The following is a 27820-nucleotide window of genomic DNA, read 5'->3' as shown; positions in this document are numbered from 1 at the left end:
TGTGTGTGTAGGTTACCTGCCACGCCCATCTGAAGCATAGGTTACTGTAGCCTACTGATGACATTACAAGCGTAGACGAATTCAGAAATTAGGGAAAGATGTTTAAATAGAATGGATTGACCTTTTCAACGCTAGTTAAGGATACTATAGTTATCATGTTTCACATTAGATTTTTTAACTACAAAAATATATTTTTTTTATTCTAGTGCTGCTCTGCACACACAAGCTTCCCAGCTAGCACAGAACGTTCTTGTAATATTCCCTAAAGGTTCTTCTTTGCATTTTAGAAAAATAAGCCCCCAAACAATAAACCAAAATTCTGGGAAAGTTATTTTTACTAAGAACCAAGGGAGAACCTTAAGGGAACGTTGCTATTTTGGTAAGGTAGTAACAAATTGTTTTCTGAGAACGTTCAAATAACCTCATTAAATAACGTTATTATTTTGGTGAATTTGAACTTTTATGTTGGCCAAATGGGACTTGTGGTTCCCGTTTGGTCTTTGGAAGAAAAAAAGTTCTGGGAATGTTCCGTATCGAAGTTCCATTGGATCAAACTGCTGAAAGAGAAGATAAAGTGTGTGGTGAGTGACCATCATTTCGTAAATAGCTAGCTAGTTTTTTATTTCCCCCCCAAAAACATTTGAACTCTCCTTTACAATTTATTTACAATACAAACGGTCTTGTGACACCTTGGTCACCATAGCAACTGTTGATGGTTGGGGAAATGGCTGCCAGGCAGTTGAGCTTGTTTCAAGTACTGCTAATATTAGTATTTGTACAGGTAAGGAGTCAGAGAAACATACAAATCTACAACACGTGTTTATATTAACATGTTAGGGGGTAATACAGTTATTTTTGAACATGTGTGTGTAGATTATTTTTTTACGCATAAGTTAGCTAGCTTAGCTAGCATGTCCTCCAGCTGCATTGGCTGCTAGCTAGGTCTGACCATAAAACTATTTAAAAAACGTATTTCCATGGAGAGTGACAATTGAGGTCTGATAAACGTCTTGCTATGTCATAAATTGGGTTAGAATTTGAGTATTTTGAAACGGATGGCGATATATTTGATTTGTTGATTGACGAGGCTACTTGGCTAGTACCTGACGATGGTAACCAAGTCACATGACCCATCATGTAAATACAGTGCATTTGGAAAGTATTACATTTACATTTAAGTCATTTAGCAGACGCTCTTATCCAGAGCGACTTACAAATTGGTGCATTCACCTTATGATATCCAGTGGAAATTCAGACCCCTTGACTTTTTCCACATTTTGTAATGTTACAGCCTTATTCTAAAATTAATTAAATCGTTTTTTCCCCTTATTAATCTACATACAATACCCCATAGTGAGAAAAGCAAAAACAAGTTTTATACATTTTTGCCAATTTATAAAAAAGAAAAAAAAGAAATTTGTTCCTACAATCCGTTCTCAATAACTACCCTTATGTATGTTTTCTACAGAAGAGTGCCATACAGAAGAGTGCCAACTTAACTTTTAAAAAGTTAATACAAATCACTGAAGTAAGAGGTACTTGGGTTGATTTATTGAGGTAATATGTACATGTAGGTTTGGTTAGGTGATTGAAGTACTATGGACATCTAGCTATGGGTAAAAAGCAGAAAGTCTGGGTGTCCGTTTGATTAACTGCTTGGCAGTCATGGCTTTGGGGTAGAATCTGTTCAAAAGCACTTAGGTCCCAGATTTGGCACTCCGGTACCAGTACCGCTTATACCGCTGATTGAGTGTAGTCTGGCCCAGGAGTGTGAAGGTGAACGGAAAGGCTCTGGAGCAACGAACCGCCCTTGCTGTCTCTGCCTGGCCAGTTCCCCTCTCACCACTGGGATTCTCTGCCTCTAACCCTAATACAGGGGCTGAGTCACTGAGTCACTGACTTACTGTTTCTCTTCCATGCTGTCCCTAGGAGGGGTGCGTCACTTGAGTAGGTTGAGTCACTGACGTGATCTTCCTGTCCGGGTTGGCGCCCCCCCTTGGGTTGTGCCGTGGCGGAGATCTTTGTGGGCTATACTCTGCCTTGTCTCAGGATGGTACGTTGGTGGTTAAAGATATCCCTCTAGTGGTGTGGGGGCTGTGCTTTGGCAAAGTGGGTGGGGTTATATCCTGCCTGTTTGGCCCTGTCCGGGGGTATCGTTGGATGGGGCCACAGTGTCTCCCGACCCTTCCTGTCTCAACCTCCACTATTTATGCTGCAGTAGTTTATGTGTCGGGGGGCTAGGGTCAGGCTGTTATATCTGGAGTATTTCTCCTCTTATCCGGTTTCCTGTGTGAATTTAAGTATGCTCTCTCTAATTCTCTCTTTTTCTCTCTTTCTTTCTTTCTTTCTCTCTCTCAGAGGACCTGAGCCCTAGGACCATGCCTCAGGACTACCTGGCCTGATGACTCTTTGCTGTCCCCAGTCCCCCTGGCCGTGCTGCTGCTCCAGTTTCAACTGTTCTGCCTGCGGCTATGGAACTCTGACCTGTTCACCGGACGTGCTACCTGTCCCAGACCTGCTGTCGCGGTAGAGATACTCTCAATGATCGGCTATGAAAAGCCAACTGACATTTACTCCTGAGGTGCTGACCTGTTGCACCCTCGACAACCACTGTGATTATTGTTATTTGACCCTGCTGGTCATCTATGAACATTTGAACATCTTGGCCATGTTCTGTTATAATCTCCACCTGGCACAGCCAGAAGAGGACTGGCCACCCCTCATAGCCTGGTTCCTCTCTAGGTTTCTTCCTAAGTTCTGGCCTTTCTAGGGAGTTTTTCCTAGCCACCGTGCTTCTACACCTGCATTGCTTGCTGTTTGGGGTTTTAGGCTGGGTTTCTGTACAGCACTTTGTGACATCAACTGATGTAAGAAGGGCTTTATAAATACATTTGATTGATTGATTGCTTACCGTGCAGTAGCAGAGAGAACAGACTGTAACTTGGATGGCTGGAGTCTTCCTCTGACACCGCCTGGTATAGAGGTCCTGGATGACAGGGAGCTCGTGCCCCAGTGATGCACTGAGCCGTATGCACTACCCTCTGTAGTGCCTTGCTGTCGGATGCGAGCAGTTGCCATACCAAGCGGTGATGCAGCCATTCAAGATGCTCTCAATGGTGCCGACAGGGCAGGAGATGCTGTGTGGATAAAGTTGAAATCAGGTCAAAGGAAGGGAGGGCATTGATGAATGAGAAACAAACCGGGTGGTCTCGAGCACATCTCTGTCCCTTAGGTAATAGTTACAAGAGAGAGAAATAATTAACGGCAGCACATCCAAGATCACAAAGTACATCAGCTACAGTATTCTAAACCTGGCACTTAAAAAAATATATATATATGAAATTTGATAGTCAGGAGTCTGTGTCGACTCCAAAATTCCTTTGTTCCATTAATCTACTTTCTCCTGAAGTGTTCATTCAGCACTCCAACTGAAGATGGGCACTCAAACTGAAGATGGCGCCGAAAGACATGGTAGCTTTGCTTCTAGCTCCTAAGCAACTTAGAGTCATGGCTCTCTCTGGATATACTGTCCCCGTGCATACAGCCAGCTGGGTTCTCAGTACATTGCACAGACAGGAATAAAGAACTCTCCGGGAAGAAGAAAGGCGGTGGTGTATGTTTCATGATCAACTACTCATGGTGTGATTGTGATAATCTACAGGAACTCAAGTCCTTTTGTTCACCTGACCTAGAATATCTCACAATCAAATGTCGACCGTATTACCTACCAAGAGAATTCTCTTCAGTTATAGTCACAGCCGTCTGTATTCCCCCTCAAGCCGATTCCACAACGGCCCTCAAGGAACTACACTGGACTTTTTTAAAACTGGAAACCACATATCCTGAGGCCGCATTTATTGTAGCTGGGGATTTTAACAAAGCTAATTTGAGGAAAACACTACCGAAGTTCTATCAACACATTGCCTGTAGCACTCACACTACAAAAACTCTCAAACATTGTTACTCTCCCTTCTAGGACAGCTACAAGGCCCTCCACCGCCCTCCCTTCGGCAAATCAGATCACAACTCCATTCTGCTCCTCCCTTCCTATAGGAAGAAACTCAAACAGGAAGTACCCTTGCTAAGGTCTATTTAGAATCCATGCTTCAAGATTGTTTCAATCACGTGGACTGGGGTATGTTCTGGGTTGCCTCAGAGAATAACATTGACATATACACAGACACAGTGACTGAGTTCATCAGGAAGTGTATAGGGGATGTTGTGTCCACTGTGACTATTAAAACCTACCCAAACCAAAAACCGTGGATAAATGGCAGCACTCGCGCAAAACTGAAAGCGCGAACCACTGCATTTAATCACGGCAAGGTGACTGGAAATATGGTCAGATACAAACAGTGTAATCATTCCCTCTGTAAGGCAATCAAACAGGCAAAACGTGAGTACAGAGACAAAGTGGAGTTGCAATTCAACGGCTCAGACAAGAGACGTATGTGGCAGGGTCTACAGACAATCACGGATTACAAGGGAAAATCAGCCATGTCGCGGACACCAACGTCTTGCTCCCGAACAAGCTAAACACCTTTGCCCGCTTTGGGGATAACACAGTGCCACCGACACGGTCTGCTCCCAAGGACTGTGGGCTCTCGTTCTCCATGGCCAATGTGAGTAAGACATTTAAGCGTGTTAACCCTCGCAAGGCTGCAGGTCCAGATGGCATCCCTAGCCACGTCCTCAGAGCATCCACAGACCAGCGGGCTGGAGTGTTTTCGGACATATTCAATTTCTCCCTTTCGCAGTCTGCTGTCCCCACTTGCTTCAAGATCTCTACCACTATACCCAAGAAGGCAAAGATAACTGAACTAAATGACTATCGCTCTGTAGCACTCACTTGTGTCATCATGAAGTGCTTTGAGAGGCTAGTTAAGGATCATAACACCTCCACCTTACCTGACAGCCTAGACCAGGCCTAGGCAATTCCAGTCCTCAGGGGCCTGATTGGTGTCATGCGTTACGCCCATCCCCAGCAAACCCAGCTGATTTAAACTAATTGCATTCTAAACTGAATATCATGATTAGTTGATTATTGGAGTCAGGTGTGTTAGCTGGGGCTGGGGCAAAAGTGTGACACCAATCAGGCCCCCGAGGACTGGAGTTTCCCAGGCCTGCCCTAGATCCACTTCAATTTGCCTACCGCCCCAATAGATCCACAGATGATGCAATCGCCATTGCACTGCACACTGCCCTATCTCATCTGGACAAGAGGAATACCTATGTAAGAATGCTGTTCATTGATTATAGCTCAGCCTTCAACAGCATAGTACTCTCCAAGCTCATCATTAAGTTTGGGGCCCTGGGTCTGAACCCCGCTCTCTGCAACTGGGTCCTGGACTTCCTGACAGACCACCCTCAGGTGGTGAAGATAGGAAACAACACCTCTACTACACTGATCTTCAACAAAGGGGCCCCACAAGGGTGCGTGCTCAGCCCACTCCTGTACTCCCTGTTCACCGATGAGAGAGTGGCCACTCATGCCTCCAACTCAATCACCAAGTTTGCAGACGACACAACAGTAGTAGGCCTGATTAGCAATGATGAGACAGCCTACAGGGAGGAGGTGATGGCCCTGGTGTAGTGGTGTCAGGAAAATTACCTCTACCTCAACAAAATGAAGGAGACAACCGAGAGAGCAGGCCCCTATTCACATTGACGGGACAGGAGTGGAAAAGGTGAAAACGTTAAAGTTTCTCTGCATATACAGTACATATATGACAATCTGAAATGGTCCACCCACACCGACAGTGTGGTGAAGAAGGCACAACAGCGCTTCCTCAACCTTAGGAGGCTGAAGAAATTTGGCTTGGCCCCTAAGGCCCTTACGAACTTACAGATTACAGATGTACAATTGAGAGCATCCTGTCGGTCTGTATCACCACCTGGTACGGCAACTGCACCACCCGCAACCACTGGTCTCTCCAGAGGGTGGACAGTTTCAAAAAAGAAAAATGGTGTAATTTTACCCCCTTTTTCGTGATCTTGTCTCATCGCTGCAACTCCCCAACGGGCTCGGGAGAGATCGAGTTATCCGTCTGAAAATCTAACCCGGAAGTGTTTATTTTTGTTTTTTTTTATCTGTGTTTCCTGGCCCGTCTTTCTTCCATTTAAAGGGGTATCAACCAGATTCCTTTTCCAATGGCTTCATCAGGCTGTGATCAGGCTTTAGACATAGTTTCAGGCTTTTATTTTGAAAAATGAGCGAGATTTTTCAAAACTAGTCAGGTGTCCTCTGATTAGTTCCTGCGCGCGAGAGGGTAGCTCTCCATTTTCTTTTTCTCTCTTATTGAATAGGTTACGGTCCGGTTGAAATATTGTCGATTATGTTTGTTAAAAAAACCTGAGGATAGATTATAAAAAACATTTGACATGTTTCTACGACCATTACGGATACTTTTTGGAATTTTCGTCGAACGGAACAAGGCTTTGGTTTTCTGAACATAACGCGCAACCCAAATGGCGTTTAAAAAAAATTAATTAAAGTAATATTTATCGAACAAAAAGAACATTTATTGTGTAACTGGGAGTCTCGTGAGTGCAAACATCCGAAGATTATCAAAGGTAAGCAATTAATTTTATTGCTTTTCTGACTTTCGTGACCATGCTAATTTGGGGCTAGCTGTTCTAGCATTGATTGATACACTCACAAAAGCTTGGATTTCTTTCTCTGTAAAGCATATTTTCAAACTCTGACACGATAGGTGGATTAACAACAAACTAAGCTGTGTTTTGGTATATTTCACTTGTGATTGCATGATTATAAATATTACTAAAATATTTTGCGCCCTGCAATTCAGCGGTTGTTTAGGAAAATGATCCCGTAAAAGGGATCCGTAGAGCAGAGAAGTTAACACCCTCTCGCTTAACCCAGAAGCACCAATGTGTCAGAGGAAACACTGCTCAACTGACGACCGAAGTCAAACTGCAGGCGCCCAGCCTGCCACAAGGAGTTGCTAGAGCACAATGAGCCAAGTAAGGCACCCCCGGCCAAACCCTCCCCTAACTCGGGGGAGTTAGACCAATTGTGCGCCTCCTGGTCATGGCCGGTTGTGACACAGTCTGGGATTGAACCCCAGGCTTTAGTGACGCCGCAAGACTGCGATGCAGTGCCTGAGTCCACTGCGCCACTCGGGATGCCCAAGATTCTACCTTTATTCGTATGAGTTCCCGATATGTTTTTAGGTTAAGACCTACTGCATAAAAGTATCATGGACACTATTTAACTTGGATAATCACAGATCACAGCCAAATTCCGTAGTGTATTTTGGTGATGTTATGGTGAGATTATTATTCACTAAGAATAGAAAACATTTAAATGAATTTTACTATTAACTATACCCTTTGTACTCGACTTAAAGTTATTACAGTATTCCAAACAACCGTGCTGATGAAGCTGGAAACAATAATCGAGAACCAAGTGGAACTACTGGCAATTCAGCGACAGCTGCTAGCCGCTGGAGCGCAAGACCTGCAAAACGGAGTCCTGCATAGACCTTGTAGGACCAAGGAGGAGTTAGAGGACCTTGCAAGAGTCTGGAGGAGGCCATCACAAGACATAAAGAGATGGTATATATCTTAATCTTTGAAAATGTTCCAAGAACTTCCCATAGCAATCTGTTGTAAATCACAGTATTCAGGATGATGGGATAACTGCCTCTCAATTTTGTCTGTCATTTTAGATCCATTACATCCATTCCCTGGGGGGAAGGGACCACAACACCATCGTGTGCAAGGTCCTCTACAAATTTCCTACCAATGATGTCCTCAAACACTACAGCTTGAGAGAAAGGAGAGAGAAGTGTTTTTTCCCAGGACCTGGTGATTTGCGGGTTAATAACCAGTAGATTCAATACTAACCTAATCTGAGTGTACAAAACATTAAGAATACCTTCCTAATATTAAGCTGAACCCTGCCCCCCAACCCCTTTTGCCCTCAGGACAGCCTCAATCCATCAGGGCATGAACTCTACAAGGCATCGAAAGCTTTCCACATAGATTCTGGTCCATCTTTCCACAGGGATGCTGGTCCATGTTGACTCCAATGCTTCTTTCCCACAGTTGTATCAAGTTGGCTCGATGTCCTTTGGGTGGGGGACTATTCTTGATACAAACAGAAAAAACCCAGCGTTGCAGTTCCTGACACAAACCGGTGTACCTAGCATCTACTACCATACCCCGTTCAAAGGCACTTATAATTATTGTCTTGCCCATTCACCCTCTGAATGGCACACGTACACAATCCATGTCTCAAGGCTTAAAAATCCTTCTTTAACCCATCTCCTCCCCTTCATCTACACTGATTTGAGTGATATCAATATAACACTGAAATATCACAGGATTCAGACCCTTTAAGTACTTTGTTGAAGCACCTTTGGCAGCGATTACAGCCTTGAGTCTTCTTGGGTAAGACGCTACAAGCTTGGCACACCTGTATTTGGGGAGTTCTCCCGTTCTTCTCTGCAGATGCCCTCAAGCTCTGTCAGGTTGGATGGGGGGTGTTGCTGCACAGCTATTTTCACGTCTCTGCAGAGATGTTCGATCGGGTTCAAGTCCGGGCTCTGGCTGGGTCATTCAAGGATTTCAGAGACTTGTCCCGAAGCACTCCTGCGTTGTCTTGGCTGTGTGCTTAGGGTCGTTGTCCTGTTGGAAGGTGAACCTTTGCCCCAGTCTGAGGTCCTGTGTGCTCTGGAGCAGTTTCTCATCAAGGATATCTCTGTACTTTGCTATGTTCATCTTTGCCTCGATCCTGACTAGTCTCCCAGTCCCTGCAGCTGAAAAACATCCCCACTGCATGATGCTGCCACCACAATACTTCACTGTAGGGATGGTGCCAGGTTTCCTCCAGACATGGTGCTTGGCATTCAGGCCAAAGAGAATCTTGTTTCTGGTCTGAGAGTCTTTTGGTGCCTTTTGGCAAAGCAGGCTGTCATGTGCCTTTTACTGAGGAGTGGCTTCTGTCTGGCCACTGTACCATAAAGGCCCAATTGGTGGAGTGCTGCAGAGATGACTGTCCTTCTGGAAGGTTCTCCCATCTTCACAGAGGAACTCTAGAGCTCTGTCAGAGTGACCATCGGGTTCTTGGTCACCTCCCTGACCAACGCCCTTCTCCCCCGATTGCTCAGTTTGGCCGGGCTGCCAACTCTAGGAAGAGACTTGGTGTTTCCAAACTTCTTCCATTTAAGAATGATGGAGGCCATTGTGTTCTTGGGGACCTTCAATGCTGCAGAAATGTTTTGGTACTCTTCCCCAGATCTGTGCCTCGACACAATCCTGTCTCGGTGCTCTACGGACAACTCCTTCGACCTCATGGCTTGGTTTTTGCTCTGACATGCACTGTCAACTGTGGGACCTTATATAGACAGGTGTGTGCCTTTCCAAATCATGTCCAATCAATTGAATTTTACCTAATGCTCAAACTTTTTTGATAATATATTGGATTGTTTTATATTTTTTTATGGTTTTAAACCGTTTGTAATTGTATCAAGGGAAAGGTTAAGTTGTTACACAAGGTAATAGCAGGTAGTAGTGCCTTACATAATTTCATTTTTATTTGCAAGCTTCTTTCTCCTTCCTTTTATCTTGTGAATAAAATATTTTAAACATCAAACATTCTTTTTCATATGTAAACTAAATTATTTGAGTTTGACTGTCCGTTATGTTTGATACAGAAGTTATTCATAAGGACTGGGCTGGATTCAGATAACACCACCCAAATCCACACCAACACAATGAAGGGATTAAAATCACAGCAGACTGGATCATTGTGGCCAATATCCTGAATCTCCAGCAGAGGTCCCCGTTGTATCGCTAAAACACTCCCAAACATGATAATGGAGGTAGGCTCTCTAGTCTTGCAATGTGGTCTCAGGGCATTTCATATTATTCTGTACGTAAAACCGTTAGTATGATCTATTTAGTATGATCTGTTATGTTTGGTATGGTATGTATTAATTTGTAATTGTCCATCATCCATTTCGTATGATATGTTATGAATTACAATTTGTATATGTTCGAATTGTAATTCGTACAATTTGTTAGGGATTTGAAAAAGTTAAATATGTTACGAATAGGAAAAAATTATGATATGTTATGAATTCCAATTTGTTGTGGCTAACGTTAGCTAGGTGACTAATGCTAACATTAGCTAGTGCTAATCTAATCAAATGTATTGGTCACATACATGGTTAGCAGATGTTAATGCGAGTGTAGCGAAATGCTTGTGCTTCTAGTTCCGACCGTGCAGTAATATCTAACAAGTAATCTAACAATTTCACAACTACCTTATACACACAAGTGTAAAGGAATGAATAAGAATATGTACATATACAGTGGGGAGAACAAGTATTTGATACACTGCCGATTTTGCAGGTTTTCCTACTTACAAAGCATGTAGAGGTCTGTAATTTTTATCATAGGTACACTTCAACTGTGAGAGACGGAATCTAAAACGAAAATCACATTGTATGATTTTTAAGTAATTCATTTGCATTTTATTGCATGACATAAGTATTTGATACATCAGAAAAGCAGAACTTAATATTTGGTACAGAAACCTTTGTTTGCAATTACAGAGATCATACATTTCCTGTAGTTCTTGACCAGGTTTGCACAAATACTTTTTTCCCTCACTGTATATACATTTGAGGTGAGTAAGAGTAGGGTATGTAAACATTATATAAAGTGGCATTTCTTAAGGTGACTAGTGATACATTTATTACATCCAATTTTTTATAATTAAAACCTTTTCTCAATAGGGGGGGGCGCTGTTCTCACTTTGTAAAAAATCGTTCCCAAATTAAACTGCCTCGTACTCAATTCTTGCTCGTACAATATGCATATTATTATTACTATTGGATGGAAAACACTCTCTAGTTTCTAAAACCGTTTGAATTATATCTGTGAGTAAAACAGAACTCATTTTGCAGCAAACGTCCTGTCAGGAAGTGAGAAATCTGAAATCGGGGGCTCTGTTCCAGGGTCAGCCTATCAATTTGCATGGAATCTATGGGTCTACATGCACTGCATACGCCTTCCACTAGATGTCAGTAGGCAGTGAGAGTTGGAATGGGGTGTACAGCTCTATCTCAGGCCGAACAAGACCTGTTGGAATGACGCGACCACTCTTTCCTTTATTCTGCATGGCGCGAAGGGGACCCCTGGATTGCATTCTGAAAAGCTTTCGTTATAGGCGTTAGATATAGATTTTCGGTATTTTCTTTGTTATGCGTTCTGGTGAGTTGGACACTTCTGTGCCGCATGGCTAGCGTTTGCTAGCGTTCTACAGATGAAGAGGGCATTCTACAACCAAACAACGATTATTCTGGACAAAGGACCCCTTGTACAAGATTCTGATGGAAGATCATCAAAAGTAGGAACAATTTATGATGTTATTTCGTATTTCTGTCGAAAATGTTTAGACGTATATTCCGCCCAGATTTCGGGCGCTGTCTCGCTATAACGTAAGCTGTATGTCGTACTAAAGTTATTTTTAAAAATCTAACACAGCGGTTGCATTAAGAACTAGTGTATCTTTCATTTGCTGTCCAACCTGTATTCTTTAGTAAAGTTTATGATTAGTTATTTGATTAGATGATGTGAGTGTCAGAAATATATCCGGATAATTTTGTGCAGTTTGGCTACGTATTCACATTGTTCAACCACGAATTGTACCGCTAAATATGCACATTTTCGAACAAACCATATATGTATTGTGTAATATGATGTTATAGGACTGTCATCTGATGAAGTTTGAGAAGGTTAGTGAAAAACTAATATCTTTTGCTGGTTTATTCGCTATCGCTAACGTGCCTTGAATGAATGCGGTTGTGTGGTAGGCTATTGTAGTAAGCTAATATAATGCTATATTGTGTTTTCGCTGTAAAACACTTAAAAAATCTGAAATATTGGCTGGATTCACAAGATGTTTGTCTTTCATTTGCTGTACACCTTGTATTTTTCATAAATGTTTTATGATGAGTATTTAGGTATTTCACGTTGGTTTCTGTAGTTATTCTAGCTGCTTTGGTGAGATTTTGTGATGGTGGCTGCAATGTAAAACTATGATTTATACCTGAAATATGCAAATTTTTCGAACAAAACATATGCTATACAATAAATCTGTTATAAGACTGTCATCTGATGAAGTTGTTTCTTGGTTAGTGACTATATCTTTATTTGGTCGAATTTGTGATAGCTACCTATGCAGTAAAAAAAATGTGAAAATATGCGGTTGGGTCTTTTGCTATCGTGGTTAGCTAATAGAAATACATATTGTGTTTTCCCTGTAAAACATTTTAAAAATCGGAAATGATGGCTGGATTCACAAGATGTGTATCTTTCATCTGGTGTCTTGGACTTGTGATTTCATGATATTTAGATGCTAGTATTTACTTGTGGCGCTATGCTAGGCTAGTCAGCTATTTTACTGATGAGGGTGCTCCCAGATCCGGGATGAGTACCAAGTAGATTAAAGTGGCTAGAGATTTGAGTCAGTATGTTGGCAGCAGCCACTCAATGTTAGTGATGGCTGTTTAACAGTCTAATGGCCTTGAGATGGAAGCTGTTTTTCACTCTCTCGGTCCCAGCTTTGATGCACCTGTACTGACCTCGCCTTCTGGATGATAGCGGGGTGAACAGGCAGTGGCTTGGGTGGTTGTTGTCCTTGATGATGTTTTTGGCCTTCCTGTGACATCGGGTGGTGTAGGTATCCTGGAAGGCAGGTATTTTGCCCCCGGTGATGCGTTGTGTAGACCTCACTACCCTCTGGAGAGCCTTACGGTTGTGAGCGGAGCAGCTGCCGTACCAGGCGGTGATACAGCCCGACAGGATGCTCTCGATTGTGCATCTGTAGAAGTTTTTGAGTGCTTTTGGTGACAAGCCGAATTTCTTCAGCCTCCTGAGGTTGAAGAGGCGCTGCTGCGCCTTCTTCACAACGCTGTCTGTGTGGGTGGACCAATTCAGTTTGTCCGTGATGTGTACACCGAGGAACTTAAAACTTACTACCCTCTCCACTACTGTCCAGTCAATGTGGATAGGGGGGTGCTCCCTCTGCTGTTTCCTGAAGTCCACAATCATCTCCTTTGTTTTGTTGACGTTGAGTGTGAGGTTATTTTCCTGACACCACACTCCGAGGGCCCTCACCTCCTCCCTGTAGGACGTCTCGTCGCTGTTGGTAATCAAGCCTACCACTGTAGTGTCGTCTGCAAACTTGATGATTGAGTTGGAGGCGTGCATGGCCACGCAGTCATGGGTGAACACAGAGTACAGGAGAGGGCTGAGAACGCACCCTTGTGGGGTCCCAGTGTTGAGGATTCGCGGGTGGAGATGTTGTTTCCTACCCTCACCACCTGGGGGCGGCCCGTCAGAAAATCCAGGACCCAGTTGCACAGGGTGGGGTTCAGACCCAGGGTCTCGACCTTAATGATGAGTTTGGAGGGTACTATGGTGTTAAATGCTGAGCTGTAATCGATGAACAGCATTCTTACATAGGTATTCCTCTTGTCCAGATGGGATAGGGCAGTGTGCAGTGTGATTGTGATTGCGTCGTCTGTGGACCTATTGGGGCGGTAAGCAAATTGGAGTGGGTCTAGGGTGTCAGGTAGGGTGGAGGTGATATGACACTTGACTAGTCTCTCAAAGCACTTCATGATGATGAAAGTGAGTGCTACGGCGGCGATAGTCATTTAGCTCATTTACCTTAGCTTTCTTGGGAACAGGAACAATGGTGGCCTTCTTGAAGTATGTGGGAACAGCAGACTGGAATAGGGATTGATTGAATATGTCCATAAACACACCAGCCAGCTGGTCTGCGCATGCTCTGAGGACGCGGCTAGGGATGCCGTCCGGGTCGGCAGCCTTGAGAGGGTTAACACATTTAAATGTTTTACTCACGTTGGCTGTGGTGAAGGAGAGCCCGCAGGTTTTGGTAGCGGGCCGTGTCAGTGGCACTGTATTGTCCTCAAAGCAAACAAAGAAGTTGTTTAGGTTGTCTGGGAGCAAGACGTCAGTGTCCACGACGGGGCTGGTTTTCTTTTTGTAATCCGTGATTGACTGTAGACCCTGCCACATATGTCTCGTGTCTGAGCCGTTGAATTGCAACTCTACTTTGTCTCTATACTGACGCTTAGCTTGTTTGATTGCCTTGCGGAGGGAATAGCTACACTGTTTGTATTCGGTCATGTTTCCGGTCGCCTTGCCACGGTTAAAAGCAGTGGTTCGCGCTTTCAGTTTTGCGTGAATGCTGCCATCCATCCACGGTTTCTGGTTGGGGAAGGTTTTAATAGTCACCGTGGGTACAACATCACCGATGCACTTACTAATAAACTCGCTCACCGAATCAGCGTATACATCAATGTTGTTGTCTGGGGCTATCTGGAACATATCCCAGTCCACGTGATCGAAGCAGTCTTGAAGCGTGGAATCATATTGGTCGGACCATCGTTGAACAGACCTGAGCACGGGCGTTTCCTGTTTTAGTTTCTGTCTATAGTCTGGGAGCAACAAAATGGAGTCGTGGTCAGATTTGCCAAAAGGAGGGCGAGAGAGGGCTTTGTATGTGTCGCGTAAGTTAGAGTAGCAATGATCCAGAATGCTGCCAGCCCAGGTAGCGCATTCGATATGCTGATAAAATGTAGGGAGCCTTGTTTTCACATTAGCTTTGTTAAAATCCCCAGCTACAATAAATGCAGCCTCAGGATATGTGGTTTCCAGTTTACATAGAGTCCAATGAAGTTCTTTCAGGGCCGTCGAGGTGTCTGCTTGGGGGGGATATACACGGCTGTGATTATAATCGAAGAGAATTCTCTTGGTAGATAATGCAGTCGGCATTTGATTGTAAGGAATTCTAGGTCAGGTGAACAAAAGGACTTGAGTTCCTGTATGTTGTTGTGATCACACCACGACTCGTTAATCATAAGGCATACATCCCCGCCCTTCTTCTTACCAGAGTGATGTTTGTTTCTGTCAGCGCGATGCGTGAAGAAACCGGGTGGCTTTACCGACTCTGATAACGTATCCCGAGTGAGCCATGTTTCCGTGAAACAGAGAATGTTACAATCTCTGATGTCTCTCTGGAAGGCAATCCTTGCTCGAATTTCGTCTACCTTGTTGTCAAGAGACTGGACATTGGCGAGTAGTATACTCGGGAGTGGTGAGCGATGTGCCCGTCTACGGAGCCTGACCAGAAGACCGCTCCGTCTGCCCCTTCTGCGGCGCTATTGTTTTGGGTCGCCTACTGGGATCCGATCCATTGTCCTGGGTGGTGGTCCAAACTGAGGATCCGCTTCGGGAAAGTCGTATTCCTGGTCGTAATTTTGGTAAGTTGATGTTGCTCTTATAGTTCTTCCCGGCTGTATGTAATAAGACTTAAGATTTCCTGGGGTAACAGTGTAAGAAATAATACATTAAAAAAATTAAAATACTGCATAGTTTCCTAAGAACGTGAAGCGAGGCGACCATCTCTGTCGGCGCCATGTTGGCTCTAGGAGTTAGGGTTAGGGGACAGGTTAGATAAAAGGGTTATGGTTAGGGTTAGGTGAAGGGTTAGCTAACAGCTAATTAAGTTGCAAAGTAGTGAAAAAGTAGTAAGTAACTGCAAAGTTGCTAATTAGCTAAAATGCTAAAATTGTCTGTGATGAGATTCAAACATGCAACCTTTGGCGTGCTAGTCATTCGCTTTATACCCACCCCACCCCAAGGGTTGCTAGATGTTTGCTTCATACACCCACCCACCCACCCCGACCAACCACCCTCCTTTCGTTTTTACTTAAGTAACCTTCTAATTTATGTAACCATACCAAACGTGACATATAATAATTTGAGTATCCCGGATTTACATGAACTATGTTATGTCTAGTCTATGAGACCAGTCTGAGTCTAGTGTTTATACATGTGCTCTCCACAGGGCTGACAGCCACTCCAACATTTGGTTAACCATGAAAAAGGCTATAATTCTTAATCCTAATTAAGCAATGCATAGGCTATAATTTAACAAAATGTCCATCGTACCACCTGCTGCAGTTCAAAACTCTGCCATCTTGTCAGTTCATGACACATGGTTTCTGAATGAGCCACGTTGTATGTACGATATCATTTTGAGAACACTGGATACATAAACTGTGGTGGCGTTAATTCTAATTTTCCCGGTGGCATAGGGACAGTAGGCCTAGATCAATGACGTTTCCAAAATATTGGGGGAAAAACAGCGTCCATCAAGCGGAAACCAATTAAATCTCTTGTTTTAGGGCGAGCCTCCGTAACCTTAGCCAACCAAACAGCCGGAATTGGATCCTTGCCTCTGAGTGTACAGAAATGCAGTCATGTGATGGGCTCATAAAGAATGCCAACATGGAGCCTTGGCAATGACGGGATCCCTCTGCAACAATAACACGACGGACAAAAACTTCGAGGACGGTGTATTTCGAAAGCTCTTAATATATTTCATGATAATAGACGGTAAGTTCGCCATTACTAATGTTAGTTGTTCTTTTCGTTTGCGCTGGATGCTTAGATTTGTATTTATAGAACCCTTCGAACTTGAGACTCGTGAATTCCTGTCTGGCTGTTGCAGTCAGGTGGCTTGCCATGCGCCTCGCCTGCCCATGCGCTGAGGTTAAAAGCAGTTGAAGTTTTAAATAATACTGTTTGCTGACGTCGAATAAGGTTTATCGATTGTATAACATGATTCACTTTGGTGTAATTACGCACTTATTACAGTCCTGCACCATGTTGTTTAGCGCCCGAGACACATATGGGCGTCATGTGGGAAGTGTTTACGCTGGACATGTCATTGTGCACAATGTATCCATTTAATTATCCCGCGTGTTGCTTTATTGTTATGATGGTCGAATTAATTAAATCAAGTGACACATTAGGTTTATTATTTTTCATTTGATGATAGATATTATTGCTTTGTTTTAGCACATGTGTTTAGGCCTTGATCCCATTCGGATTAGATGTTTGGCCTAATCATTTGTTGATTGTTAGCTTTCAGCCTATTATTACCTAGCTCTGGAGAACCCAATGGGGGTATACACATTTTACAGCCGGCCCCACTTTTGGGTTCTCAGCTGATGGTATGGACCACAGCTGGCTCCATGTGAACTACAATCCCAACACTCTGTCTAAACGCAAATACGCTTCACTTGCAGTATGGTTTTGGAAACCTTTGGAACTTATTAACGTTAGTATAAGCGAGAAAGAATCTTTCAAATCCAAAAGATACACTTTAATGCTGTTTTCACACACCACCTTGGCTGACACATCCTCTCACCTTGCACTCGCATTTCCATTGGACCATTCCACATTTCTGCTGTTCCTTCAAATACAGCTAGGTCTTAAATATTGTATTCTTATTCATGTTTAACCGTTCACATTTTTAACTGCGCTATCCCTCACATTTTCTGTGCAGGTGTAGTGAGAAGCGTGGTTCTCTGCTCATCTCTCCTGTGTATCTGGACTGTATCAATGGTGTCGTTAAGCAGCAGAGCGCTGGTCTCTGATAATGACCTCTTTAGGGACAGTGTTAGTCTGGTCTCCCTGGAGCTTGAGGAGGGAGAGGGCAGTGAGGGGAGGAGCGAGGGGGATAGCTTTGCCTCTGGTTACAGCCCAGATGCCGGGGACATGGGTGCTCGGCTCAGCTTCAGCCCCGGAGAGGAGGAAGAGGAGGAGGAGGAGGATTTTACCCCCATAGAGCGGGATAGGGAGAAGCAAGAAGAAGGCATGCTGCAGGTCCCCAGGCTGCCTGACTTCAGTCCCCGCCTGCCCTCGCCCTTCTCTCCCACCCTTGAGGACATCGAGGAGTTCCTCAGGGAGAAGATGGAGCTGGTGAGAGAGGGGATTCTCTTCTCTAGTGAACCCATGGAGGAACCCGCTCCCTCCCCTTCCAGCTCCATTGAACAACCTCTCTCCTCCCCAGGGGGACAAAGTGACCCAGGGACCAGCGCTGCCCTGTCACCCCCCACCCCACAAACCCCCAACATCCCTCACACCCACAGCCCAGCAGCCCCGTGCCCCTCCCCGTCCCCCTCCACCCCCTCAGTGCTCCTGGGAGCACCCTTGGTACTCCAGGTCCAGTCGCTGCCGCTGGCCCAGCCTCTCCCCCAGACAGGCTCTCCTCCTGGGGCGTCCAGTGGGCTGAGATTGGCCCACCTGGTCTTGGGGCTCCACGGAGGGCAGAACTTTACCCTGCTTGCCTCACAGGTGCCCTCTGCCCCAGCCACCCTTCTCAACGTAGCCAGCATGGACGCCGGAGTTCCAGACCAGAAGTACGTGAAGATTGCCCCTCTACCGATCACCGTGAGGATTGCCGGGGGGCTTGCTGGGGCAACGGTGGTTGGGGGTCACAGTGGAGGGGCCGTGGTGAAAGCTGTGGCCCCACATAAGGTGAACAGACCCCCTCCTACAGAGACGCTGAGGGTGCACAAGTGTTCTCATCCAGGCTGTGAGAAGATGTACACCAAGAGCAGCCATCTGAAGGCCCACTTCCGCAGACACACCGGAGAGAAGCCCTACACCTGCAGCTGGCCTGACTGTGGCTGGAGGTGGGTTATATCATAACAATGCTAGTCAACATGCAGAAAACACAGAAAGCTTAGGTTTGTTTAGTTCATTATCATATAGGCTAGTTATTAACATGTGATAGGATAATAAACAGAGAGAAGAAAGCCTGTAATGACTGGTTCAAAATGAAGTAGGTATAATGATGATAGTAGAAAAAATGCTCTATACCCCTTGTTAGGATGTTGACACAGTATTCCACTGTAATTATTTTGCAAAGCTTAGCATAAAGAAAAATAATATCTGTCTGTGAAGGTAGGGAATAGAGCTTTTATAAGACAATATAGAGGTTCTGCAAATATGAGATATTACAACACGCTCACAGTTTCTAATATCCCTATAAGCAACTGCAGTGAGCTTCCTAAGGGAAGGGTTAGTGTTATTGAGGTAGTTAGAGGATGTGAAAGGATATGCTTATAATGTTGTTTGTACACTGAGTGTACAAAACATTAGAAACACCTGGTCTTACCATGACATAGACTGACCAGGTTAATCTAGGTGAAGCTATGATCCCTTATTTATGTCAATTGTTAAATCCACTTCAATCAGTGTAGATGAAGGGGAGGAGACGGGTTAAAGAAGGATTTTCAAGCCTTGAGACATGGATTGTGTATGTGTGCCATTTGGGGTGAATGGGCAATACAAAAGATTTATGTGCCTTTGAACATGGTATTTTAGTAGGTGCCAGGCGCACCAGTTTGAGTGTCAAGAACTGCAACACTGCTGGATTTTTCACACAACAGTTTCCCGTGTGTATCAAGAATGGTCTGCCACCCAAAGTACATCCAGCCAACTTGACACAACTGTGGGAAGCATTGGAGTCAACATCGGCCAGCATGTTGACTCCCTGTGGAATGCTTTCGACACCTTGTGGAGTCCATGCCCCAATGAACTAAGGCTGTTCTCAGGACATAAGGGGTGCAACTCAATATTAGGAAGGTGTTCCTAATGTTTTGTACACTCAGTGTATATTGTAAATACTGTTTGACCCACCATTTAGTGTTTCTATTTCCCTCAGAGTTGAGTCTGAGCGCTAGTCGGGGGGCTATCAAACAGTGGGAAAAACCGGCCTCCTGACACACTTAGCTGTAACCGACTGAATGTTTAACTCAAACATTTTGAATTCAGAGAAATGATCAAAACACCAACTTGTTTTATCGCAGGGCTTTGGGTGTTGACCTGTGCTCCTCTGTCTCTGTAGGTTCTCTCGTTCTGATGAGCTGTCTCGTCACCGGCGCTCCCACTCCGGGGTCAAGCCTTACGAGTGCTCTCTGTGTGAGAAGAAGTTTGCCCGCAGCGACCACCTCTCCAAACACACCAAGGTGCACCGCAGCCCCCGGCCTGGCAAAAACATCAGAACTACCGTCTGACCCAGCCAGCCCAGTCTGGATCCTGATGCCACCCACCCACCTTCACTCACCCTTAACCCTGTTACAGCACTTGACCAGGACGGCAGAATTATAAGTACCTGCATTCAGAATTCAGAGCAGCCTGGTCCTCTACCTTTACCCTGGCTGTTCTTGCCCAGCCCAACCCAGCTCAGTACAATCTCAACCCCACCACGGGCTGACAGACTCATGAGACTCATCCACCCAGGCCTACCCCGGGGAGGCCTTGCCAGAGAGTCTGGGTCCTCATCAGGACTCTGGTGCTATAGAAGCAGTCCTGGGCCAGAACGTAGGGTAGGGTTTCCCAAACTTGGTCCTGGGGCCCCCCCTGGGTGCCCGTTTTGGTTTTTGCCCTAGCACTACACAGCTGATTAAAATAATCAAAGCTTGATGATGAGTTGGTTAGTTTAATCAGCTGTGTAGTAATAGGGCAATAACCAAAATGTGTACCCAGAGGGGCCCCCAGGACCCTGGAATAGGGCTCTGAATCTGATTCAGACCCTAACCGGCCTCTGCCGCCTCCCCTCCTTCCTGCAACCGGAGCAGATGAGGGGTTGTCCTGGTGCTACACAGTGAACTAACAGGTAACGGCCATTTCAGGGATGTGATTGTTCAGCTTAAAGAAGAAGTTCACTTTATTTGAACCAAATCTGTATTTTGAATGTAAATGGCATGTTGTAAAAGTGCCCAGACACATGATACTGTGTCATTCTAAACGGTTTCCCCTCTGCAGATGTGCTGCTTCTCCGTGTGGAAAAGTCTTGTGGGCTACACAGAGAATTATCGCTCGAGTCGCACAAAATGGAATATAACGTTGCGGATAAAGTTCTCAATGACACAATTTCATGTCTGAAACATCTAAAGACCTGCATCACAATACTGAGAGCGTTGCTGTTTCTAAAATGACGTATTTGGGTGTTTTTGGAGCCTTTGTTCATGTTTAATTAGCGCCCCTGCAACTGCAGAACGAGCATGAGGAAGTATATCGCTGGTGGTGTAAGGTTCTCAGAAACAATTTATTGTAAAAAGTGGGTACTTCTATAACATGCTATTTACACTACAGTTCAGAAGTTTGGGGTCACTTAAATTTCCTTGTTTTAGAAAGACGAGCATTTTTTTTTGTCAATTTTAAAACAACATCAAATTGATCAGAAATACAGTGTAGGCATTGTTAATGTTGTAAATGACTTTTGTAGCTGGAAATGGCAGATAAAAAAAAAAAATGGAATATCTACATAGGTCGCTCCATCACTCCTGTGTTCCAATGGCACGTTATGTTAGCTTATCCAAGTTTATCATTTTAAAAGGCTAATTGATCATTAGAAAACCCTTTTGCAATTATGTTAGCACAGCTGAAAAATGTTGTAACGATTAAAGAAGCAATAAAACTGGCCTTTAGACTAGTTGAGTATCTGGAGCATCAACATTTGTGGATTCGATTACAGGCTCAAAAAGGCCAGAAACAAAGCACTTTCTTCTGAAACTCGTCAGTCTATTCTTGTTCTGAGAAATGAAGGCTATTCCATGCGAGAAGTTGCCAAGAAACTGAAGATCTCGTACAACGCTGTGTACTACTCCCTTCACAGAACAGCGCAAACTGGCCCTAACCAGAATAGAAAGAGGAGTGGGAGTCCTCAACTGTCAGCTTCATTAAATAGTGCCCGCTAATGATCAATTAGCCTTTTAAAATAATACACTTGGATAAGCTAACACAATGTGCCATTGGAACACAGGAGTGATGGTTGCTGATAATGGGCCTCTGTACGCCTATGTAGATATTCCATAAAAAATCTGCCATTTCCAGCTACAATAGTTATTTATAACATTAACAATGTTGACACTGTATTTCTAATCAATTTGATGTTATTTTAATGGACAAAAAATGTGTTTTTCTTTCAAAAACAAGGAAATGTCTAAGTGACCCCAAACTTTTGAATGGTAGTGTACATACAGATTTGGTTAAAATAAAGTGAACATCTCCTTTAAAGTGGATTTCAGGCCTTAAGGCTAAATCGCATCCTGCTCAGCCCCCCCGCCATACATATACACACACCTCGTTACCCTGAGCAGATGACAAATTGTGACAGGCAGTTGCTCACTGTATAACACTGTTTTAAATGTAATTTAATTGTGTTTAAAACCCTATACTGTCACACATTCTATTCTACATATTTTATTGTTCTGTGAATCTGCTTCATGAGTTACTCTCTACAAAACAGTTTTAGAGGGCAATCCACCGTAAATAACCCAGCTCATTCTAGCCTGTAATCTGTGCTATTAGCCCAGATGAAATTACTGTGTTGATATGTGAGTTTAGAGATTCTCTCAGAGAACAGGTGATGAGTCTAAATCTCTTAAATATCCCCTCCTGCTCCCCACGGTGCTAAACCTCTGTCCCAATCACATCCCTACCTGACCCTACAAGGGCCAATCCAGTACTTTTACCACCGCTTCCCTGACCTCGTGCCTCCTCCCACTCCACAAAAGACCTCTGGGCTGCAGACTGGTGTCTGTTGGTTTTCACCATGGTACTTCACTGTTCCATTATGTAATAACTGGTTCGTTAAGAGTCCACTCACACCCACCTGGTTTCCCAGGTTTGCATCAGATACTGATTGAAGGGTAAGAGTGACTGAGTGAAAACCAGCAGAAATCACAGCCCTCCTGGTCCATGCTCTTAAACGACTGGAATGAGTTTAAAAACAAAATATTGCCAAACCAAACGTCCTATTTGACTTTTTAGTCACCTTTTTGTGCTATCTGCTCACACATTGTATGATGTAGAACCTATAAGCTATTTTACTTTATTTCTATGTCTTTAAAATCAATGTTGAAATGACTTGGCGAAAGCTAGTTGTGTATACTGTATTTGTACATTGGCTTTACAATGCAAAGTAACCAATTTTGTAAGGAACTGCTTAGTCATTTACAGTAGTAGAGGTTAGTATGTTAGGTCAGCAAGCAAAGCTAATAATTTACAGTATAGTAGCATACTGTACCTGAAAAGAGCAGCTGATCTTTGTCCAATCTGTGTCCGTCAAATATCACATTTACATGTACAGAACATGTAGGAGCTCCTATCCCGAGACAACCCCCCCAGTCAGTATATTAAGCTATCCAGGGGTGTCTGTGCTTGATTCTCTCATGTAGTGTATCTTGGTGAACCTGTAGAATGTTATTGAGGGGTTATCAGGTCAGCCAGACAGGAATTAATTATGAGACCCACTCTAACATTAATGAGTTAACCCATCACATCCCATCAAGATGAGCCCTTTGTTCTCAAGTGCACTTACTGTATGTTAGCAGGAGGGGGTTTAGCATGGAGAAATGCTATGCCAAGCACTGGAGGGCTCTGTTATGGGTATGTAAGCTGTATCTATGTGTTTGAGTTTAAAATTGTAAAAGGTGCTTTTTCAACAGGCTACTGGACGTAGGAAATCATATAGAGAACTATGGACTTTTCAGGGTAGCAGTCTTGGCCAACATCCCTTGAGTGAATTGTACTCACATTTGCCACCCATCACAGTGGTTCAGAACTTTTGGTTAAAACACACGTTGTGTTGCCTTTGGATGGGTCAACTCAGAATTGAGCACTCCAACATACCACCGCCCTTCATCAACAGCATCACTGGTAATCATCACCATCACATGGCCTCTTAAAAAGTTTGTTGTTCTTTGAGCATAACTAGTTTGAATAGATCACAATCCCACTCAGAAGTCTGACCCAGCTGTGTGTCCATGGCTGGTCTAGTTCCTCTGATTCAGTCCTGTTGTGTGTTCCCCTTCCTGCCTTACCTTTAACCATGGGTTTCTCTCCCAATAACTATATCATCCAAAGTATACACACACTCAACTGTACTGTATGTTTGCTGAAATACAGGTTCTATTTTTTCAAATACCAGAAAAGCTATTTTCTTATGTATGATAATAAAGGCTAAGAAAATTAAAGCATCATCCTCGTCGTTATTTGAGTCATCATGGCTTATGTTTTGTGAATTTCAACACACAAAATGATCCATGCTTTCATTGGAAAGATCCAAAGATTGTAAAAGTGTTTATTTTTCTTTTCTCCAAACAATGGGGAGGATTGTGACAGTGGGTAGGTGGTGGCACAGCAACCACAGCGGTAGGCCGTTCCTACAAGACTGCCTGGGAAGAGAATGCCGTAGACTCCAGTACTGTGAATGATGGCATATTTCTACCATTGATTCCGCTGTTACAGGGTGAAGGAATGTGGGTGTTCAATGCTAGAGAGAGAGAGGAATTCTCCCTGTGCGCTTCAGAAGCCAGCCTGCCTGTAAAACTGGAATGTCTGGCTCTGTGTGGAGCTGAGTTGTTCTGGGAATGTCTAGAAGAAGTCTGGGTTGCATTTCATTTTTTAAATTTAAATAGCATCCCCTGCCCTTTTTCATTCCCCTTTACAAACCTGAGATATCTGGGTAGCTGTAAGCCTCCATCACTCACCCTAGGGCTTTTGTCAATTGGTTTTGCTTAACTCATGCGTCCTCTTTCCTCTGGCCTCTTTTTGGAAAAAGGTCAAAAAGTCAAGGAGAGGGAAAGTATGTGAAAATGCGCTTGAATGAAATGAGACTCCTCCAACCGCATGTCATTGGCCAAATTATGTTTACAGGGTGGAATCCCAAATTGATGGTTATCAAAACAAATGCAGCTAATTGTGCAATTTTGTTTTGATATTAGGATAAGTAGAATCTCATTTTTAAATGTTAGCATGTTTTTCTACTTCGAGAAAACAATAGTTGATTGAAAAGTGGGTCAGAGAGGAAGAGGTGAAGCAAGAGTCCCAACTCTGCCAAAAGTCTGTATTTTCCAGCAGGTGCCATTTCTTTTCTTTTGCTAACCAAGCAAGGAGTTTTTGTATAGCGGTCAATAAGTGTCGAATTTGGTCAACAAGAAATGTAATGGCTTATTTGCTCGAATATACGTTTCGTAATTTTTAGGTTGTTATTAAGAGTGTACTGATATATAGGTAGGACATGTGGCCAGGGGCACAACTTTGGTTTTAGAACTCCGCATAACCTGGCGGAGTTTGGGGGTCTTCGCTCAGACTTTCCTTGGGCATCTAAAACTAATTTCCTGCATTTCTACACAATCTAATATGACCCTTTTAAGGTCATTTTTGTTGTAAACAAGAATAGAATATGTATTTTTAAACACATACATAAATGTGGATGCTACCATGATTACAGTTCCTTCGGAAAGTATTCAGACAACTTACAGCCTTATTCTAAAATCTTTTTCTTTTTTTTAAACATCCTCAGTAATCTACACACAATACCCCATAATGACAAAGCGAAAAAAGATTGTTCTACATTTTTGCTAATTTATGACTAATAAAAAACAGAAATACCTTATTTACATACACAACTGTTCAAAAATTTGGGGCCACTTAGAAATGTCCTTGTTTTTGAAAGAAAAGCATTTTTTTTTGTCTATTAAAATAACATCAAATTGATCAGAAATACAGTGTAGACATTGTTAATGTTGTAAATTACTGTTGTAGCTGGAAACGGCAGATTTTTTATGGAATACCATCACTCCTGTGTTCCAATGGCACGTTGTGTTAGCTAATCCAAATTTATAATTTTAAAAGGCTAATTGATCATTAGAAAACCCTTTTGCAATTATGTTAGCACAGCTGAAAACTGTTGTTCTAATAAAAGAAGCAATAAACCTGGCCTTTCGACTAGTTGAGTATCTGGAGCATCAGCATTTGTGGGTTCGATTACAGGCTCAAAATGTCCAGAAACAAATACCTTTCTTCTGAAACTTGTCAACTCTATTCTTGTTCTGAGAAATGAACGCTATTCCATGCGAGAAATTGCCAAGAAACTGAAGATCTCATACAACACTGTGTACTACGCCCTTCACAGAACAGCGCAAACTGGATAGAAAGAGGAGTGGGAGGCCCCGGTGCACAACTGAGCAAGAGGACAAGTACATTAGAGTGTCTAGTTTGAGAAACAGACGCCTCACAAGTCAGCCATTTCCAGCTACAATAGTAATTTACAACATTAACAATGTCTACACTGTATTTCTGATCAATTTGATGTCATTTTAATGGACAAGGAAAGTGATTTTCTTTCAACAAACAAGGACATTTCTAAGTAGCCCCAAACTTTTGAATGGTAGTGTAAGTATGCAGATCCTTTGCTATGAGACTCGAAATTGAGCTCAGGTGCATCCTGTTTCCATTGCTCATCCTTGAGATGCTTCTACAACTTTATTGGAGTCCACCTGTGGAACTTCAATCGATTGGACATGATTTGGAAAGGCACACACCTGTCTATATAAGGTCCCACAGTTGACAGTGCATGTCAGAGCAAAAACCAAGCCATGAGGTCGAAGGAATTGTCTGTGGAGCTCCGAGACAGGATTGTGTCGAGGCACAGATCTGGGGAAGGGTTCCAAAAAATGTCTGCAGCATTGAAGGTCCCCAAGAACACAGTGCCTCCATCATTCTTAAATGGAACAAGTTTGGAAACACCAAGTCTCTTCCTAGAGCTGGCTAAAACTGAGCAATCGGGGGAGAAGGGCCTTGGTCAGGGAGGTGACCAAGAACTAAATGGTCAGTCTGACAGAGCTCTGGAGTTCCTCTGTGTGGAGATGGAAGAACCTTCCAGAAGGACAACCATCTCTGCAGCACTCCACCAATCAGGTCTTTATGGTAGAGTGGCCAGACGGAAGCTACTGCTCAGTAAAAGGCACATGACAGCCCATTTTGAGTTTGCCAAAAAGCAACTAAAGACACTCATACCATGAGAAACAAGATTCTCTGGTCTGATGAAAACAAGATTTGGCCTGAATGCCAAGCGACACGTCTGGAGGAAACATGGCACCATCCCTACGGTGAAGCATGGTGGTGGCAGCATCATGCTGTGGAGATGTTTTCCAGCGGCAGGTACTGGGAGACTAGTCAGGATCGAGGCAAAGATGAACATAGCAAAGTACAGGGAGATCCTTGATGAAAACCTGCTCCAGAGCGCTCAGTACCTCAGACTGAACTCGATCTAACATCTCTGGAGAGACCTGAAAATATGTACAGGGACGCTCCCCATCCAACTTGACAGAGCTTGAGAGGATCTGCAGAGAAGAATGGAAGAAACTCCCCAAATTCAGGTGTTCTAAGCTTGTAGTGTCATACCCAAGAAGACCCAATGCTCTAATCGCTAGCAAAGGTGTTTCAACAAATTACTGAGTAAAGGCTCTGAATACTTATGTTAATTTTGTTAACCTGTTTTTGCTTTGTCTTTATTGGGTGTTGTGTGTAGATTGATGAAGAAAAATAATTTTGAATCAATTTTAGAATAAGGCTGTAACGTACCAATATGTGGAAAAAGTCAAGGGGTCTGAATACTTTCCGAAGGCACTGTTTAGACAATCCTGAATAAATAATGATGAGTGAGAAAGTTATAGACGCACAAATGTCACACCCCATCAAAAATGCTAACCTCCCCTGTTATCAAGGAAAGCGCTATGTCTGGCACAAACCCAACACCTCATCACCCAGAGAACACCATCCTCACAGTGAAGCATGGTGGTGGCAGCATCATGCTGTGGGGATGTTTTTCATCAGTAGGGACTGGGAAACTGGTCAGACTTGAAGGAATGATGGATGGTGCTAAATACAGGGAAATTCTTGAGGGAAACCTGTTTGTTTTCCAGAGATTTGGGACTGGGACGGAGGTTCACCTTCCAGCAGGACAATGGCCCTAAGCATACTGCTAAAGCAACACTCGAGTGGTTTAAGGGGAAACATTTAAATGTCTTGGAATGGCCTAGTCAAAGCCCAGGCCGCAATCCAATCGAGAATCTGTGGTATGACTTAAAGATTGCTTTACACCAGC

General features: G+C 43.6%; 1 protein-coding gene and 1 long non-coding RNA gene across 2 annotated transcripts; both read left to right on the top strand.

Annotated features, from left to right (window-relative positions):
* The first annotated feature begins 715 nt into the window (after positions 1–715).
* Positions 716–9613, top strand: LOC139535757 (uncharacterized). Its single transcript, XR_011667190.1, has 3 exons — positions 716–781; positions 2359–7578; positions 7692–9613. It is a non-coding gene; the product is annotated as an uncharacterized lncRNA (long non-coding RNA).
* A 6235-nt stretch (positions 9614–15848) lies between these two features.
* On the top strand, positions 15849–23903 carry LOC139535756 (Krueppel-like factor 15). Its single transcript, XM_071335527.1, has 3 exons — positions 15849–16464; positions 17420–18551; positions 19769–23903. Exons 1-3 carry the CDS (start codon positions 16371–16373, stop codon positions 19935–19937), a joined length of 1395 nt encoding a protein of 464 aa, XP_071191628.1. The 5' UTR covers positions 15849–16370; the 3' UTR covers positions 19938–23903.
* The last annotated feature ends 3917 nt before the right edge of the window (positions 23904–27820 follow it).

The sequence above is a fragment of the Salvelinus alpinus genome, chromosome 12 (assembly GCF_045679555.1).
Source record: "Salvelinus alpinus chromosome 12, SLU_Salpinus.1, whole genome shotgun sequence".
NCBI classification, from domain to species: Eukaryota; Metazoa; Chordata; class Actinopteri; order Salmoniformes; family Salmonidae; genus Salvelinus; species Salvelinus alpinus.
This window is presented reverse-complemented; position numbering and strand designations above follow the sequence as displayed.